This window comes from Amblyomma maculatum, chromosome 6 (assembly GCF_055883805.1).
Source record: "Amblyomma maculatum isolate TAMU_Amacu chromosome 6, ASM5588380v1, whole genome shotgun sequence".
Classification (NCBI taxonomy): domain Eukaryota; kingdom Metazoa; phylum Arthropoda; class Arachnida; order Ixodida; family Ixodidae; genus Amblyomma; species Amblyomma maculatum.
Genome location: NC_139349.1, coordinates 77,859,406 through 77,876,903, shown reverse-complemented (window position 1 = coordinate 77,876,903; position 17,498 = coordinate 77,859,406). Strand labels below are relative to the sequence as shown.

Genomic DNA, 17,498 nt, shown 5'->3' with positions numbered 1-17,498 from the left:
CCCCCGTAACATCTTGCTGGAGGTGCGGGGTATGATTCGGTTGACGATTGAGCACGAGTAGCCAGGTCTTTTTTGGCTGCTAGAGCTCGCCCAACCGGCTTGCCGAACAAGTCCTGAAGTTTTTGTTTGGAGATGTCCCAGTAGGCATCTCCTGTTCGTGGTTGGTAAACCAAGTCTTCGCCGTTCCCGCTAGGTAGAAGATGATGTTGGCAAGCATTATGCTAGCATCCCACCGGTTGTTCTTGCTGCACCTTTCGTATTCATCGAGCCAATCTTCAACATCCGTCTTGTCTTCGCCGTTAAAAATAGGCGGATGGCGGATTTTGGTTAAGACCATGGGGGCAGGTGGAGTTTGCGTAGCGGGTGATGCGTCCTGGGATGCCATGCTTACTGTGGCAGTCGTTGGGGTGAGCTCGGGGAGATGGCGTCCACTGCGCAAATCCAGGTTTCTGGTGCGGAAATACGAGGAGCTGTGGCAAGGGGATCGAAAGTAAGGCTAGTAAGGCTATCGCCTTAACCCCTTTTTTTTCCTGCGGACACAACATATATATGCTAGTAAGGCTATCGCATTAACCCCCTTTTTTCTCTGACGCTGCCCGTTTGTCTCCCGTGTCTGTAGCGTTGGTATACGTCTTCTGTGGTTTGACCGGTGGCGACCGGTCTTCCTGCGAGCCAGCCGAGCTTTGTGCAATTCAGTCATTTTTAGCCAGAATCGCGATGTTCGGTGAGAACTTGTGGTGCATAATGAATGGAATGTATCATCGGCGTGAACTCAAGGATAGATCATTTCAAGATATCGCTACACAAAGCTGGGATCGTGTTTCACAGATGAGAACAAGTTACTCGTTCGGATGTCAAAATTACCAAAATAGTAGGGTTGCGTTTTTTTTTTTAATCTTTCGCACTGATCATTTGGGAATACGGAAGAATGAAGACGTAACGTAACGTGCACGCGTGTTTTATTTTTGTGTATGCGTCGTCCGAGCCAGGATCGACGGCGCAAAATATCAGTAACGCTATATACTATACATGCTGCAGCAGCGGCACACAGAATGCAGTTCATCCTACGCTTTACTACCAAATGCTCGGCACCATCGGGTGTCTGCGATTCCTGCAGCTGTGTACGCGCAGGAATCGCAAACGGAAGAGAGCACGCGAACGGCTACGCTAAAGAGGATGCTGAAACTTTTTCCAGTGTGATAAAGAGTTCGCCAAATGCTCGCGTACAAGTTTCCGGTATGTGTTGCTGGACTAAAAGTGACGTGTTTCCGGAGAGTTCGTGTAGAAGCGGTGTGACAGGGTCGCCAGCACTACGTTAACACGCTGTTGGCAGAGTTCACCATTTGTTTCTGCAGTGTGAATGACTTTAGAGCGCAGCTATTGAGCGCTTGTTAGTGGACTAAGAATCGGCGTGACCTCATAGCCGGCATAAGGAACGAGCACATCGGAGGATGGAAGCGAACGCGGAGCATAGCGGAGGGTGCAAATGTATACGGCGATGGTGAAGAGAGCGCGAGAAGGAAAGAGGAAAGTGCACGACGAGAGCGGCGTCGCGCTCTCATCTGTGGCGGATTTTGCGAAAAGCGCCGCGGTTCAGCCAAGGTGGTGTTGGTCCAGCACAGCTAAGGCGCCAAGCTGCAAATTCTGCGCTGAAGCGCCGCCATTCGGCACTGCGTGCTCCGTGTGCGATCGTCTAGTACTACCCCAACTGGAAACAGCGCTTAAATTGCGCCTTACCGAGTATCGTAAACATCCTATGATATTTTAACATTTTATTTACTTTCCAATTGTCGCGCGTCAGATGCGAGGCTATAGTTTTGTGGATGCAAAGAACAAGGGCGCTGTCATTTCCACAAGCATATTTATAAGTACTTTCGACACGCGACGAGCTAAACTGGACACAAAAACTCACACGCGGAGACAAGCTCTGACAACAGCACATGCGAGGAAGGCGACGAGGTTGTTCTCGAAGATAAGAGAGAACGCTTCACGAAAAGACACCGCTCATTCCGAAAGCAGGAAAAGCTGCAATGTTTTTCAAGGAGCCTCTCCTTGATCTTCTTTACAATTTCTCTTTACAAGAGAATAAAGTTTATCTTTGCTATGGTGTCGTTTAAATAAACTATTGCTTTCCTTTTTCCCCGCTGCATACGAAATTAGAACTATTTTAGCAACGCTACTTTGTCAGTGCCGCACCACACTAATGCAACTTTTTAATTGCTAAATTTCAAGAAATAAGTTTCATTTGCATAAGCTTCTACGATCTGCATACCACATAAAAAAAAAGGGTGGTTGGGGGGGGGGGGGCGGAGAGATATCTGTTGCTACAGCAATCGCATCAGCGGACGTGGTTACTTCGACTCGCCTGTTTCGGCGTTTCCTTTCTCGTGCATGTATTCCTTTCAGAACCCCCTTCTGTAAGCACGAAGATGTGATAGCGGCCTAATTTGACAGGCCCATTCCAAAAGCAGATCTCGGCCCCTTACCCCTTGATTTGCCAGGGCACGAGCAGGAGCCCGTTAACGAGCTTGGTGCAGATATCTGAGGCGGGCGTGGAGCGGTCCAAGATGCTGTCGGCCACCAGGTAGGCCGAGTAGACGAGCGACGGCACGAACAGGCACAGCACCGAGATGACGCAGTAGTATACCTGCTGCTCCTGGTAGTATGTGGACACCGAGTAGGCGTCCTGCGTCAGCTTGTGAATGTAGATGCTGAGGTGCACGAGCGCCTGCACCAGCAGGTACGGGAAGCTGCAGCCGCGGCACACGGGCGTCCCGCCGGCCGCTTCCTCCTGGTCCTCCGCTTCTTCGCGCTCCAGCCGCTGATGCTGCTCGCCGATGACGCCCTGCACGCAATAAGAACCGACGTTGCCTACGGTTCAAACGCATTATTCTGAGCACTCCATAACAAACTTGCACATTCTTTGACAAAAGTTTAGAGTCCAGGGGGTCTGCCTCTGAGCCATTCGTGCGACTTGTAACGCATTTGCAGTGTTCCGAATCTCTTGGAGGTAAGAATATTTTTTGTCATACCCTCTCCAATAGGAAGAAACTCCACAAATGCTAAATCAGTGTCACTACACGGCTCAGATGCAGACCCCATAGGCTCTACAATGGCTGCACATGACGCCATGATGGTTCACCTTTACAGCTTCCATGACGTGCGCTTTGTGATTACACTTTCTAGAGTTAGATTTCATACAAGAAGCTTGTGGCCGCTTCATAACCGATGTGGCTCACCGAATTTCTTTACCTGATGGTCATCTGTTCGGCACTTTCGCGTGCTAACGTTATTTGTGTCTCGTATGATGCCGCTTCGAGACATATATTAACAAGGCTGCATACGAATAGGCTGCACTTCATTCCTCAAGCTTGAGCTCATGTGAGACAAGTTTCTTCGTGAGCGTCGAATAGCGAAGATTAATTACGAGTGGGTGTCATTCTTGAAAACCATAACACTGTGACAGAGGAGCTGAATAAACGGTTTCACGTTCGTGCAACGCTTGCCCTCCCCCAGCTTCCTGTCGTCCTCCCTCTTGCTGAAGAAACAATTCCGAAAACAGTAAGCTTTGGCCACCAGTTCTATACCGCGCCCCCATTATACAGAATTGTGAAGCACGCTGTTTTGAGTTTGTGCATCCGTTGTGTTCAAAAGAACATCAAGCCGTGGCGAAAACGCCGTAAGCACCTGTCCATAGATCCTGTCGGAAGAAGTGTTGTCTCTCGCTCACTGGCGCGGTTTTCGGCGTGTGTGCTATGTGTGCTCAGCTATATAACATCCACCGCGTAGCCGCGTGCGCTACTCCGTGACTCTGGTGTTCCTCGCCTTCCACCCTCCCCACGTTATTCTCTCGAAAGGCGCCGGATGTCCGCTGTCTTGTCCGCGCGCGGTACGCCTCTTACAACAGAGAACTCTCTCTCCCTCTCGCTTTTGGAGACCGCCCAGCTCTGTCTCGTGTCACAAAAAACTGCGGTCGAGCGAAACATACGCTTTTCGGCAGACCTCTAACGTGCGCATTTGCGTGGTTTGATAAGAATGCTTAACGACAGCAGAACATGCAAATGTCCCACATTGCGTCCAAAATCTTAGCTACATTCACTCATTCATATACTTCGTAGAATCCCGCGTGCCCAGCACCGGCCGAAGAGGACGGCGGTGCCGGCTCGGAGTGCCTGGGAATGCTCTCGCGCCGCTCCTCCGACCCATACGTCGGCTAGGCATCAGAAATATGGCCGCGGTTGCCCCTGCCCGTTGACCTGCACAATTTTATTGCCCGAGAGCCCAGTTGGGCATCACGCACGCGATGGGGTGTTGCAGGTCAAGATGAATAAACTAAAATATGCGTGTACATATAATCGAGTTGAACGCTGGCAAAAACAAACACGAAGAGAGAGAGAGAGAGCGTAAACTTTATTGATATGAAATAAATACGCGGGTCGTTGACTAAGGCCTTCCAGGCCTGAACGATCAGCTGGCGCTTAAGGGGGAGCTCTGTGTGAGCCAGCTTTGCCTCCCACTGCTCATAACCTAATTTGTATAAGGTGTCCATTTGTCTATAAGACGTGAATACTGTAAGTCAGGCGGCACTGTGTCTGAAGCGCAAACTCCAGGGAACATCATGCCCCAGATCGCCGTCGTCGACTAGCTGTGTGTTATGTGGATAGAAGCAATCTGATATGGGGAGAAAGCTCTTTAGCACGCATTCAAATGTTTTCTCCCGGATTATGAGTGAGGAGCTATAGCTACGCATTTTCAGGTTCGACGCAGATTTAAAAATCATTTGGCTCTCAATTGCGAAACCAGAGCTCCACACTCATCCGACGTATTCCTATGTAAGAAAAAATTGAAGAGTTGAACGCTGCTGAACCGAATATTGAGCGAAAGCAATAGCTGCGGGTGACCGAGCATTCTTCTTCTTCTTCAGCCCACACATAAAGCCCCACTTTAACCAAGCCGTATGAATGTGCCTTAGTGGCCTAGAGGGGTAACGAAATGCCAAGGTCCTGGCAGGCTGGCCCCGCCGGGGTGGTGCAGTGGTAAGACGCCCAACTGTGCCGGAGTTCCCGGGATCGAATCCCGCGGCCTCGGCGGCTGCGTTTCGATGGAGGCGAAACGAAGTGGCGTCCGTGTGCTTTGCGATGTCAGCGCACGTTAAAGATCCCCAGGTGGTCGAAATTACTCCGTAGCCCTCCACTACGGCCCCCCTTTCTCTCTATCCACTTTCACTCCCACCTTCATCCCTTCCCTTACGGCGCGGTTCAGGTGTCCACAGAGCAAGTGTGACAGATACTGCGCCTTTCCCTTCCTATGAACCAACCAACTGGCAGGCTGATTCTAACATAAGCGTCCCATGTGAAACGAGAGACCCAAGTTGGCAGCTCCTGCCAGCCCACATATAAAGCCCCGCTTTAAACAAGCCGTATGAACGTGCCTCAGTGGCCTATAGGGGTAAGGTGAATGCCAGGGTCCTAGCAGGCTGATTCTGACATAACCGTCCCATGTGAAACGAGAGACCCAAGTTGGCAGCTCCTGCCAACTTGGTGGTCACTGCCGGACCACGCTGACGGCTCAAACTGCGAGCAGTACTGCTTTCGCAATAAAAAAGGAACACGCTCGGCTCCGCGCCCTCCACAAGAGGTATGCGCAGCGCGTATCTCGAATCTTTCTACACTCTGGCAGGCTGGTTGCCGCGGGTTTATATAGTTGTAGACCAAATCTCAAGCACGAAGCGAACTCTCGTGATTTGTTTCCTTTTTTTTTCTTGTAACGTGGCAGTAGAGTAATTTCAGTCCCCAAAGTAATAACGTTATAGGCGTAATTTTTCGGATGCAGAGGAGAAGACCGTCACGCTGGAAAGCCGGCGCACGCCGGACTGCCCCAGGGTGTGCCGCACCCTAGGGCACGCAGCTCGACCCCTGCTAGGTCTCCGTGTGGTAGGGCCTTTCGCGCGGCCGTGGTGCTGGTGGTGGTCCGAGGAGAGCCTCGGGCAGAGGGCGTTGTCTGCGCACGAAGATCTCTCCCCTCCCCCGCTCTGCTTGCGAGCGGCACACCTCTGAGACAGGGCGTGCTCGAAGTTTCCGAAAGAAGACACAGCGGGGCAGATGGAGTAGCGAGGGGGTGGAAGCCATTTTGGTCCTGACTGCTTTGCTATGCTACGTACAGATACGTGTACGTCTGTTGCTCTTTCTCGTTCTTCGAGATGTAACCTCTTTGCAAGAACAATGGAGTTTCGGCATTCCTATACGTCTGACACTTGATGGAATTTTGTTGTATACTCCTACTCTGAAATTAAAACTGCCTCTTGGGCATTATTTGTCCAGGCTAAAGCTATACAGTGCAAGGGAGGAAGTGTGCTTTCACTCATACGTGTACAGTAATAACTGCCTGTCTACGGCACTGCTTTTCCTTTTTTATTGAAGCTACGTGTATACCTGTCATGCTTGAGGTGAATGATATATTTCGCACAAGAACGTAGAGTAAAGATAGCCCAATAATCGGGTCGCTATGTATAGTGGACTTTACAAACCAGCCTATGTGCTACATATCTGTCTCTCGTGAAACGCTCCCTAGTTCCCGAGCAAAAACGACCACAGTCAGTCATCTATAAGAAGGAATCGTATTGCCCTGGTCCCCATTATGTATAAAATAAAGGGGCGCAGTTTGGAGCTTCTTGCGGTTCATGGGACATATATGATGACGCCTCATGCCTTGCTCACGTATCTTCTACCGCAACCATTCGTATATACATGCGCGAACATTTAGTACACATTGCTGTGCACTTGGTGGATTGATAGCTGCATAACACGGCTGTCGACATAGGGCAAGCTGTGGAGAGAATTGATTGAGAATCATTCATGCAATATGGGAAAAGGTTAAGAGTGATGGCTAGGCATCATGTAAACGGAGCACGCTTTTTCCTTCTACCATTTTTCAAGCGATGCATAATTGAAACTGGCAGCTGTGGTAGGTGTGAACCGATAGTAGACGCTGCAGTGCCGTTTCACTGGAAGAAATATTGTTTCTTATCTCCAGTGTAGAATACGTGATTTTAGTTTAAACGAAAAAGCGCGTGCTCCGTTTACTTATGTCCGCACCTATACATACGCTCTTTTTCGATGGTGTGCAGCATTCAAAATACACGGGAAAATTATATATCTAGTCGAGAAAGTGCAGAGCTTGTTTTCATCTCTGCCCCTATAATGCGCCAAAAATACGTGAACTTCTGTGTGTGTGCTTTGCATTTTTCACCTTAGCCTATAATGCATTCCTGAACAGCGGATTTCCATATCAACAGGCCGATAATGCACTGAAACGGCTTGCTATTACGAAACATTTATAATAATTCCATATTAATGGGGATCGTATTAACGGTGGTCGACTGTATGTTACACCGAATATGGGGGAACATCTATACCACTCATCAGTGCATCTTTGGGCCTGCCTTTCCCCCGACATCCGTACTAGCACAACTCTGCCGCACACGTCCCTGCCTCTTGGGAGACCTTTAGGCCACAGGTGGATCAAAACGGCCGGCCGGGGAGGGATGCACAGAGAATTACTGTACTGTGGACTTCTTCCGGTAGACTCAAAACCACAACAGAAATTCGGAGCTATAAATTAACGCAACTATTAACGACAGGTCAATGGCGTCTGCCTGCGGATCCTCGTTCGCTTACATGCACTTTGCTACTCATTTAATCACTAACTGATAATGTGTGTTTCTGTTAGCTCACACGTGCTCATTAGCATACAGTCGTAAACTGTCAAAGTTATGTGAAAGACCACCCGACGTAGATGCCTATAAAGCCCCGCTTAGTCGTACTAACAGCGTACCTGACTCGGGATATAAGGGTCTCGAAGGTTTCAACTCACATTTCACCTTCATCTCAAAGAAGATACCGGAGTTGGAAGCCTGTCAACTTGGCCACGTCAAGTGGTTTCGTGACGTCACACAGCTTGATGACCAATCAATGACCGCCCATGTCGCGTGCTAACTAGGCGGAAGCGTGCTCTTGATTTTTAGTTCACGACGCTAACGCCGGAGTTTCTAGAGAACGAGCCTTCAGGCTGCCGTGTATTTTACTGGTTTGTTAGCCGAGCTCTATATATAGCGCGAGTAAATTCATATTTCTGACTGCGGAGGCGTTTGCCTGTGGGACAACAGTGGCCGAGAAAAAAAGAGGCTACTGCTCCATGCTCTGTTGGTGGCCTCAAGACAGATAGCAGCCCATCAACAATATCGGCGTTCCTTCAGAGCGACATTCGCTCTTGCGCGCCTTTTGAAATAGCCATTTACTCGACATTATATTATATTATATTATATTATATTATATTATATTATATTATATTATATTATATTATATTATATTATATTATATTATATTATATTATATTATATTATATTATATTATATAAACAAGAAACACATCACAAGCTATCACCCCGCTTATTACGGAATTAAAATTAGTTTTCCTCGTTTGTGTTACTCATTTAGTGCTGCTTTTTTTCTCACCCTTATAGAAGGGCGTCTCTTTCTTGTGATTGATACATAAGTACACTGCCAAAAAGTAAAGGGAAAGTCTACGTGAAAACACTAACGGGTTGTGGGCTTCCCTTAACGGGCTCACTGTCATCACCCTGCGTGTCCAGTTCTGCACAGACTTTATGAACCTAGAGCCGGTGGATTATTCAGTCGGTGAAGGCGCCTGTAGTGCCTGCGCTATAGTGTATATACATATACCTATTCTTTCTCTGCACGGCCCTTGTACACGTATAGCTTTAGCAAAGCAATCTTTTGAAACGTTTCGAGTTCACTCACAGCTTGCGAATTGAAAGCAACTATGGAGCGTCGTTAACTCGAAGATGCTTAATTCGACCTTCCGATTTATACGGGAAGTGACGATTTGGCCCGGTCACCTGTAATTGCATACCCGGGCGAGTTGTCGAAAGTCGGCGGTTTTTATAGTATACTGCGCTGGTGCTGTACACAGTACGCGCTGCAGAATGACGACGATTAAAACAAAGCACCGCCGCTTAAAGGCTGCATTAGTGGGTCGATTATGGTAACGGCGCATAGCTGCAGCCTCACTGAATGACAAGGCACTAATGTGGCGGAAGCGAAGCCCGTGCCCGTGGCGCAATCCAGCCCGTGCCTTATAACAGGGGACACACGGCAGCTGCCCGGGGCCATCGAGAAGCGCCCTTGGTAATGGGGCGGGAGGGCGGAGCGGCGTCCATGCGGTCTCGCGCCAGCCGGATTGATAGGCACAATAGCTTCCCCGTCGTTCACTCGGCGGCCGTCTTTGGCTGCCTAATTTAGTGTTCCTAGTGGAGAGCGCGGTGGCCCTCGCGGCAGAGGCGGCAGTAAGCAAATGGCCCGAAGCATCATGGCGGCACTGCCTTCACAGCAGGCGTGCTCATAGCTGCTGCGCGGCACGGGAGACGGTAATTTGCGGCACTTCCGAGCACGGACTGTGCGCCCCCCAATGCCCTTCCTTCTCTCCACCCTTCCGCTCCTTCTTGTGCCCCCCTCCGCCTCGCATTGGCCGGTTACTGCGGGGGCGCCGTCTCTTTGCGAACCTGCGCTGCCGCTCCGCAAGGTTGCGCTTCGCATTTCCAATCAATCTGCCTCCTGCGGTGGTGCACGCTCACTCTGGGCGACCGCACCGCCACGCGGACTCATCAATCAGGCCTTCGGGTCATTTCTTTTTTAATAATCACCGCCTCAATTCCCCTCTGTCCCCGGGCTACTAACATATAGGCATACGGTTCCTCTCTCTCTAGCGAATTATGCGAGATGCTGCACTGGTCAGCGACTCAAGATGAATTGCACTGCGACGTCGCTGTTGTGCACGTACGACTGGGAGTGTATTATCGGTGCGCTCTTTTCAGAGGGCCAAGAGACCAGGGACGTATGCAGGTTGTTTTCGCCGATCGGTCTTCACGCGAACCTAAGAACGCTTATGCATTATGCTATATAATAATCATCTCTTTCGGGCATCGTGAATTACATGTTTATTTTGTTTGCATGTTTCCTGTTACTTTAAACGCTCGGCTCTTTATAAAAGCACGAGGAAACATATCGAACGGGGAAAACGACCGAGATGAATGGCCTCCGCTCTAGCCATCGAGCATCGCTGTTGACCGTCTTGCGTAATTACACAGCACGTAGTGAAATTGAAAAAAAAAAAGAAAGAAAAAAGAATTCGATGAAGCAGTTGAAGTGCACGATGTGCATAGTACAGTGGTCATCAAAAGCGAGATAACTTGTGTGTTTTTGCTCGCAGCGGTGGCTGTTGTTGTTGTAGTTGTGCCTGTAGGAAGAAGGAAAAGAAAATGCACGGGCCTGTTACTGGCTCTGTAGCTGAGCCACCTCCGCTGGCTCAGTGCACTCGACAATACTGAACTCAAGGACGCGGGATCAAATCCCGGCTGCGGTGGCCGCTTTTCAATTAGAGGCGAAAAGCAAGGCGCCTATGTCCTGTCCAACGTTAGCGAACGTTAAATAACCCTATAGATAGTCAAATTTTCCGGAGTCCTCCAGTGCTGCGTCTCTCATGGCCCGACCCGCTTTGGGACGTTAAACCCTGGCTATAAACTAACCCACTTGTAAACGTAAATTTTTTGTAGGAAAGGGAAGTCTCAGTATGTCTCACTTCTCTGTGGACACCTGAACCGCGCCGTAAGGGGAAGGAGGAAGTTGGGAGTGAAAGTGAAATTGAGAAAGAGGTACCGCAGTGGATGGCTACAGAGTAAATTAGACTACCTGGGGATCTTTACCGTGCACTGACATCGCGCAGCACATGGACGCCTCTCCGTTTCGCCTCCATCGAAAGGCGTCTGCATGCAGAATGTGTGGTCAGAGTGTGTCCGCAGCATCAGAGAAGGTCATGGGCTCGAGCCCCGAAAAAAGGTCATGGATTCAAGTATGATGCAGCCTTGGGCTCCATAAAAGCCATTGGTTCTAATCCTAAAGAAGGTCGCGGGTTCGAGTCCCTGGATCGCGTGTACAGTTGTCATCAATTGTGACGCCAGCAGTTGTTGTTGTGGCTGTAGGAAAAGAAGGAAAAGAAAATGCACGGGCCTGCATGCTACAGCCTGAGCCACCTCCGCTGCCTCGTGCGGACAGAAGAGAAAATAGTGAAGCCATCGAAGCCGCCTTCTTACACTAAAGCGGTATTAAGCGTTTCAAAATTGTCTTGGACGATTTCCCGACATTTCCTAAGCGATTCCCGACGTTGCACGAAGCATGCGATGAGCAGCGCGCGGTCCTCCGCAGCCATCCCGGTGCACGCTGTATCGTGGTTATCGTTGATTCTTTCGTTTCCTATTCTTCACATATGCTTGTCACTTTTCTGATCTTATTTCCTGCGGCACCTTGACTAAATCTGTAGAGCATGTATACGAGGGTCCGCAGTGGTGTCAATAATACGGAATATGACACACACACACACACACACACACACACACACACACACACACACACACACACACACACACACACACACACACACACACACACACACACACACACACACACACACACACACACACACACACACACACACACACACACACACACACACACACACACACACACACACACACACACACACACACACACACACACACACACACACACACACACACACACACACACACACACACACACACACACACACACACACACACACACACACACACACACACACACACACACACACACACACACACACACACACACACACACACACACACACACACACACACACACACAGATTTCCTCGCTGCCAGGAGGCGTGGCGAACACTGAGCAATGCTACGTACAAGTCGCTCAGGGAACGGCAGAGCCTGCCGTTCACCTCTTGACTACACTCTAGCTTGGACTGTCAAATAAAAAATAAGCAAATAAAATTAGGGGGACACTTACGCTTAGCCGTCCAGGGCATGACGCGCTAGCGTTTCACACACAGGTACGATGTTTTTCACTGCTCTATCCTGTAATTGTTTTTATTTTTCTAAATTTTCTTTATGCATCGATACTCATCAGCAAACATTGGCTTTCCATTCTGAGCATCTTGACACCTCTGAACCCTGCTTTTTCCTGTTTCATTTTTTCAATAATTTAAATTAATTGATCATTTATACACTCTAAATTTTTTTAATCAGCATTAAGAATCAGCTTTTGATTTTGAGCATGCTGAAGGCTTTAATCCCCCATTTTTCAATTTTTCATTTTTTCAATTATTTCAATTAGTTTTTCGTCTATTACACACTAAGTTTTCTTGATCATCTTCAGGCATTTACTGTTCATTTTGAGCACTTTGACACCTCTGAACCGTTTCTTTTTTCGTTCAATTTTTCACTTTTAATTTCTTTATTAATCAATTAGTTACGATAATTTATCAATCACTAGATCCATAAATTATAATGATGCGATTTTTTTAACGCGGCCCCGATTGTCTCCGACACGCGATGTCGACAACTACTACCACTACGACGCCGACGGTTTTTCGACCGAGCGAGCTGCATAGAAGCTATCGCTTAAAAGGTATGTGCGTGCATACCAATGGTGATGGTCACTAGCGCGGTTTCTTACAAATAAACAATGCTGTTTCATTTCTGGTGCAGGGAAGGCTGTGATTTCACTTATATGACTGAAATTACATACTGCGGGGTACGCAGGCATTTAAGACAGACCATAAACCCTGACTGCCCATTGGAGGGTCAAATTCTAAAGTTAAAGCTCAGCTACTTTGGTCATCTAGCATGGCGTGACATGGTCCATAGGGTGACGAAGAGTCGGACACGACTGAACGACTGAACTGGAAATGCGCGAGATGCTAGTACGCGCGTATGTTAACAATGCGGACTTAAAGTGCCAACGAGACGACAGCTTCAGCTATGCAGAGTGCTGCCGGACAACTTTGTCCGAGTTTGATTACGTAACGACTGACACTGCCATCTTTTCGTAAGCTACGCTGTTCGTTGGCAAGAACAAGTCTTATCGCTGCAAGGACCGATGCTTAATTTATGGCCTCTTCCGCTCACGCAAAATGACCCCGTATTTGCCCCCCCCCCCCCCTTTTCTTTTCTTTTTCTTTTTCCTTGTTATCTATACTGCGCGCTGTCATCCAGCACGGAGCCGATAACGACGACACTCCCTGGAGATTCGTCTCACGTCGGCAGATGGGAGTCCGAGCCTTTGGAGGCTTTTTCTACTCGGGTCTTTGCCACCGCGCGCGGAATGTCGTCCGGTCAGTTCGACAAAAACGGCTCTGGCGGTAGGCGTTCTCGATCTTCGCTATATATCCCGGGGAGGACGTCTTTGGCGGTCCTCGTTGTGCGTTTTCCTAGTTACAGCGTACGTTCTATGCAGGGACGGCCGATCTGACATTCCGACGCGAAGCAGTCGAAGCGTATATATACCTCTGCCCTAGCACTTTTGGGCACGAACAAATTCTGACGCGGTGGATGCCCATTGCGCGCGTCTGTTTGAATAAAACTCCGGTTACCATGTGGTATAACACGAAAGTTGCGTTTTCACAAAGAAGTTCACGGTACACGTGTAAGTTTGCACTACTGCGAGGAAATATATTGAGGAAGATTATCCTGGTCATCAGGGGGCGTAAGGAAGCGAGCGTGCACACGCCGCAGCCCGAGCATTCCTCTCCCGGGATCCCTCATTACTACCCTCACATGGCCACCCCAGCCCCTCCACTACAAAACTCGAGATACTTCGTTTAGCGAGACGAAAATTCCCAGAAGCTGCTAAAGAACTCGATAAATCAGAGGAGTGTCACCTCAGGCGTTTACACTGTTCTGCAACAGCCCATCTAAAGCGCGCGCAGTTAGCTCAGATTCTTTTTCAGCTGAATGCACTTTCTGTGGCCGCAATGGAGACCTTTAACAAATGGTATGGACTTTCTAAGGAAACCCAGCACTAGGTTATAAAGAAAACGCAGCCATGGATCGAGAGGCGGTCCCGTCAGCTCCGACCTCGCGGAAAGCCGTCGGCGTCGTAGTTGTCGGCATCGCGTGTCAGAAACAATAGGGGCTGTGCGAAAAAAGTCGCATCATGGTAATTTGTGGCTGTAGTGATTGATGATTGATTATTGTGTGATAGGCGATGACGAGTCAATGAAATCATTGTAAATAATTGATGAAATAAAGGAATGGAAAAAGGGGGGTTCAAAGCTGTTAAAATGCTCAGAATGAAAAGTCAATGCTTGATGATGCTAATAAAGAAAATTTGGAGTGTGTAAATGGTAAATTGATTAACCGAAATATTTGACGAAAAAATGCAAAATTGTAAAAAGGGAATTCAAAGGTGTCAAATGCTCGGAATGGAAATGAAGTGTTCGCTGATGCTAAGTATTTGTGTATAAAAATTTAAGAACATTAAAAAATAAATGAAATAAAAAAATGAGATTAAAAATTTAAAAAACGTAAGAAAATTGTCCGTGTGTGTGAAACGCTATCAGGTCAGACCGTTAACGGTGGATTTCCTTTCTCCACGTCAGGTGACTTATCCGACCCGAAATATTTTGTACATTGCGCAGCCTGTCGAAAAGAACGGCGGCCGCCAACTTGGGCATGCACAGTCAGCGCGCACGTTTCGTTCGAAAGCCGTCAACCCCTCTCACATGTGAGCAACTAATGGAATACTTCAAATCAGGAAGGAGACGATACGCAGAGCCACACAAAAACCTCAGCAGACAGAAGGTGGTACCCTGGAGGAACATATACAGGCTATATATAGCCTGTAGCCTGTGGTACTTCGGTACCACATGGCTACAACCTAGCAAAGTACGACAAAATCTGACCCGAAAAATTCAACACCAACATGCACCGCATCATTCGCATGACATGGAATTGCAAACAACGATAAGATAAATATAAAACAAGCACTCTGCCAAACGGAGTGGGAGACGGAGCTGGCCCACATGGGCCTATCTCTCAACGCAAGCTTCTCACCAGGTCCAGGAGGCAGTCCAAGCCATTGAATCCTGGACTGAGGATACCACACACGCAATTCCGTCAGCAAATTAGTTTATTCTTGTGTGATAGCGCCTTTAGCACTGTTTTTTCATTTCGCGATTTTTTGGCATTGCTGGGCTGGCACAGTGTTTGGCAAATTGCTAAACTTCTTTAGTTGCTTTAAGCAAAGGAAGGCGTAGTGTCTTAATGCTCGATGGACACCTACACTTACAATGACCGGCATACAGTTCAAGGTACATATGTCGTCAGTTCGAATCCCTGTCTAAAACTAGCCGTCATTAACTATGGTAAACGAACGCCTTTGTTTCAGCTACAACGGTATGTAACCCATCATCCTCGTTCATTAAAACAATTCAGCCATCCAGGCTTTTAAATGATAACATCAAAACATGGATTTTAACACTGCATTCGTGTAATTTTGTGCATTTGTGCTAGGCATATTGTTCTAGATCCTCCTGACGTCTTCGCTTTCGGGCATCACTGTACCAATTCAGCTAACACTAACTTTTGTAATCCGTTTCCATCAATAAAAAGAAACCATGAAACTTGAACCTGAAACTCGATGCTGGATGGTAAGCGAAACGGTTACGACGCCACCCAAAAAGCTGCATGCAGAGTACAAGGAGCGGTTGCGTCGCAGTTTTGATGCTAAATAGTGCGCGCATTTTTTCCCGACGCGTTATTCTGAATTTTGGTTACATCCCGGCCGTGGCGGTCGCTTTTTGATGGGGGCAAAAAGCAAGGCGCCCCGATGTCAATGCACGTTAAAGGATCGCCTGTGGTCCAAATTTTCGGAGCCCTGGAGCCCTCCACTATCCGGCGTCTCTCATAGCACGAGTCTCTTTGGGACAAGCACCCCAAACCAAACTGAATAGGGTTATCCAGGTCGGACCGCGGCAGCTGCGTTTCGATGGAGGCGAAACGCAGGCGTCCGTGTGCAGTGCGACGTCAATGCACGTTGAAGATATGAAAGCGCCCGGCGGCCGCCGGGAAGCCCAGTCTTATTTTAGATTCGGATAAGACTAGACTCAGTCTTAAGACTGGACTTATAGCCTCACGTTCGTGCAAGCGGGCCCTGGTCGACATTATTACACAGCTCTCCGCTAGGCACCTCTTTCTATCTTCTTTCAATCCCATCTTCCTTTCTTCCCTTAAGGCGGCCCCGCCGGCCGGGTGGTGCAGTGGTAAGACGCCCGACCACTGTGCCGGAGTACCCGAGTTCGAACCCGACCTCGGCGGCTGCGTTTCGATGAATGCGAAACGAAGAGGCGTCCGTGTGCTGTGCGATGTCAACGCACGTTAAAGATCCCCAGGTGGTCGAAATTACTCCGTAGCCCTCTACTACGGCTCCTCTTTCTCTCTTTCCACTTTCACTCCCACCTTCCCCCTTCCCTTACGGCGCGGTTGAGGTGTCCACAATAAAACAAGTGAGGCAGTTACCGCGCCTTTCCCTTCCTATAAATCAATCAATCTTCCCTTAAGGCGTGGTTCAGGTGCCCATGAAGTATGACAGCAGTAATGACAAGGTCCGACACTTGCGACTCGCAGAGGTTGTGCGAACGTTTCGGTCGATCGCAAACGGTCGCATTGGTCGAAACGCGACAGTCGCAGGCATATTGCTCGATTTTTCATCCTTGCGAGTTGGGCCTGCTAGTGGCCTGCACGTGTTGTAAATGTGCATGCACGTAAAGATGTTAGAAACGTATCTAGCGCACGTAATTTCATGAATACGACGCCACATAGAAAAACGTTGACACAAACTGCGCTTTGTTTTTCTGGTTTTGTATCAAGGGGAGGCGCCGCTTCTCACGCTGCTATATCCCCCCTTTATGCCTCCAAAAAGTCAGGCCGCCCGAAACGGACCACGGAGTGTTCCGCTCGACAGGATAAAGACACGCTCATTTGGCCCAGCGCGGAAAGGGAAAACAGAAACGCGCGTCCTTGGAGCAGGCGTCGCAACTGCTGCTGCTGCCGCCAACGCACGCGCGACGACGGGCGAACGTTGCCGTGCACGACGACGGGTCGCCATGGGCCGCGCACGACTGTCTTTTGTTTGTGTCCTGAATTCTTTCTATCCGTTCTTTTTCATGACAGTAAAGTGCATACACTAGGCACGAGGTTTGGTATCTTTTGGCGCAGCGCTTGTAGTTCGCCTAGAGTTCATGTGTTCATGTGCCCACATGTTCATGTGGGCACAGACGCGCGACGCCAATGCAACGCTCACCGCTCCCCCTCCACTCCCTGATGTCGCAAAACGACGAAAACAATCCACAGCCGCCTACCACCCCTTAGTATAAGGGCTCGAACCCGACCGCGGCAGCCGCGTTTCGATTAAGGAGGCGTTCAAATGCGTCCGTATGCTGCGTGCGATGTCAGTGCAAATTACCGCCGAGCCCTCCACTAGGGCACCCCTTTCAAAATCTCTCTTCAATGATTCTCACCTTCCTCCATTTCCTTACAGTGCGTGCGGTTCAGATGTCCACGGAGATGTGTCAGTG

The 17,498-nt window shown here is 48.9% G+C and overlaps 1 protein-coding gene across 1 annotated transcript in view; it reads right to left on the bottom strand.

Annotated features, from left to right (window-relative positions):
* Positions 1–17,498, bottom strand: part of LOC146186062 (uncharacterized) — a 41,107-nt gene that overhangs the window by 13,062 nt on the left and 10,547 nt on the right. The window contains exon 2 of the mRNA XM_084606978.1: positions 2,487–2,845. Within this exon, the coding sequence (XP_084463104.1) occupies positions 2,487–2,845 (359 nt within the window). The remainder of the gene's footprint in view (positions 1–2,486; positions 2,846–17,498) is intronic.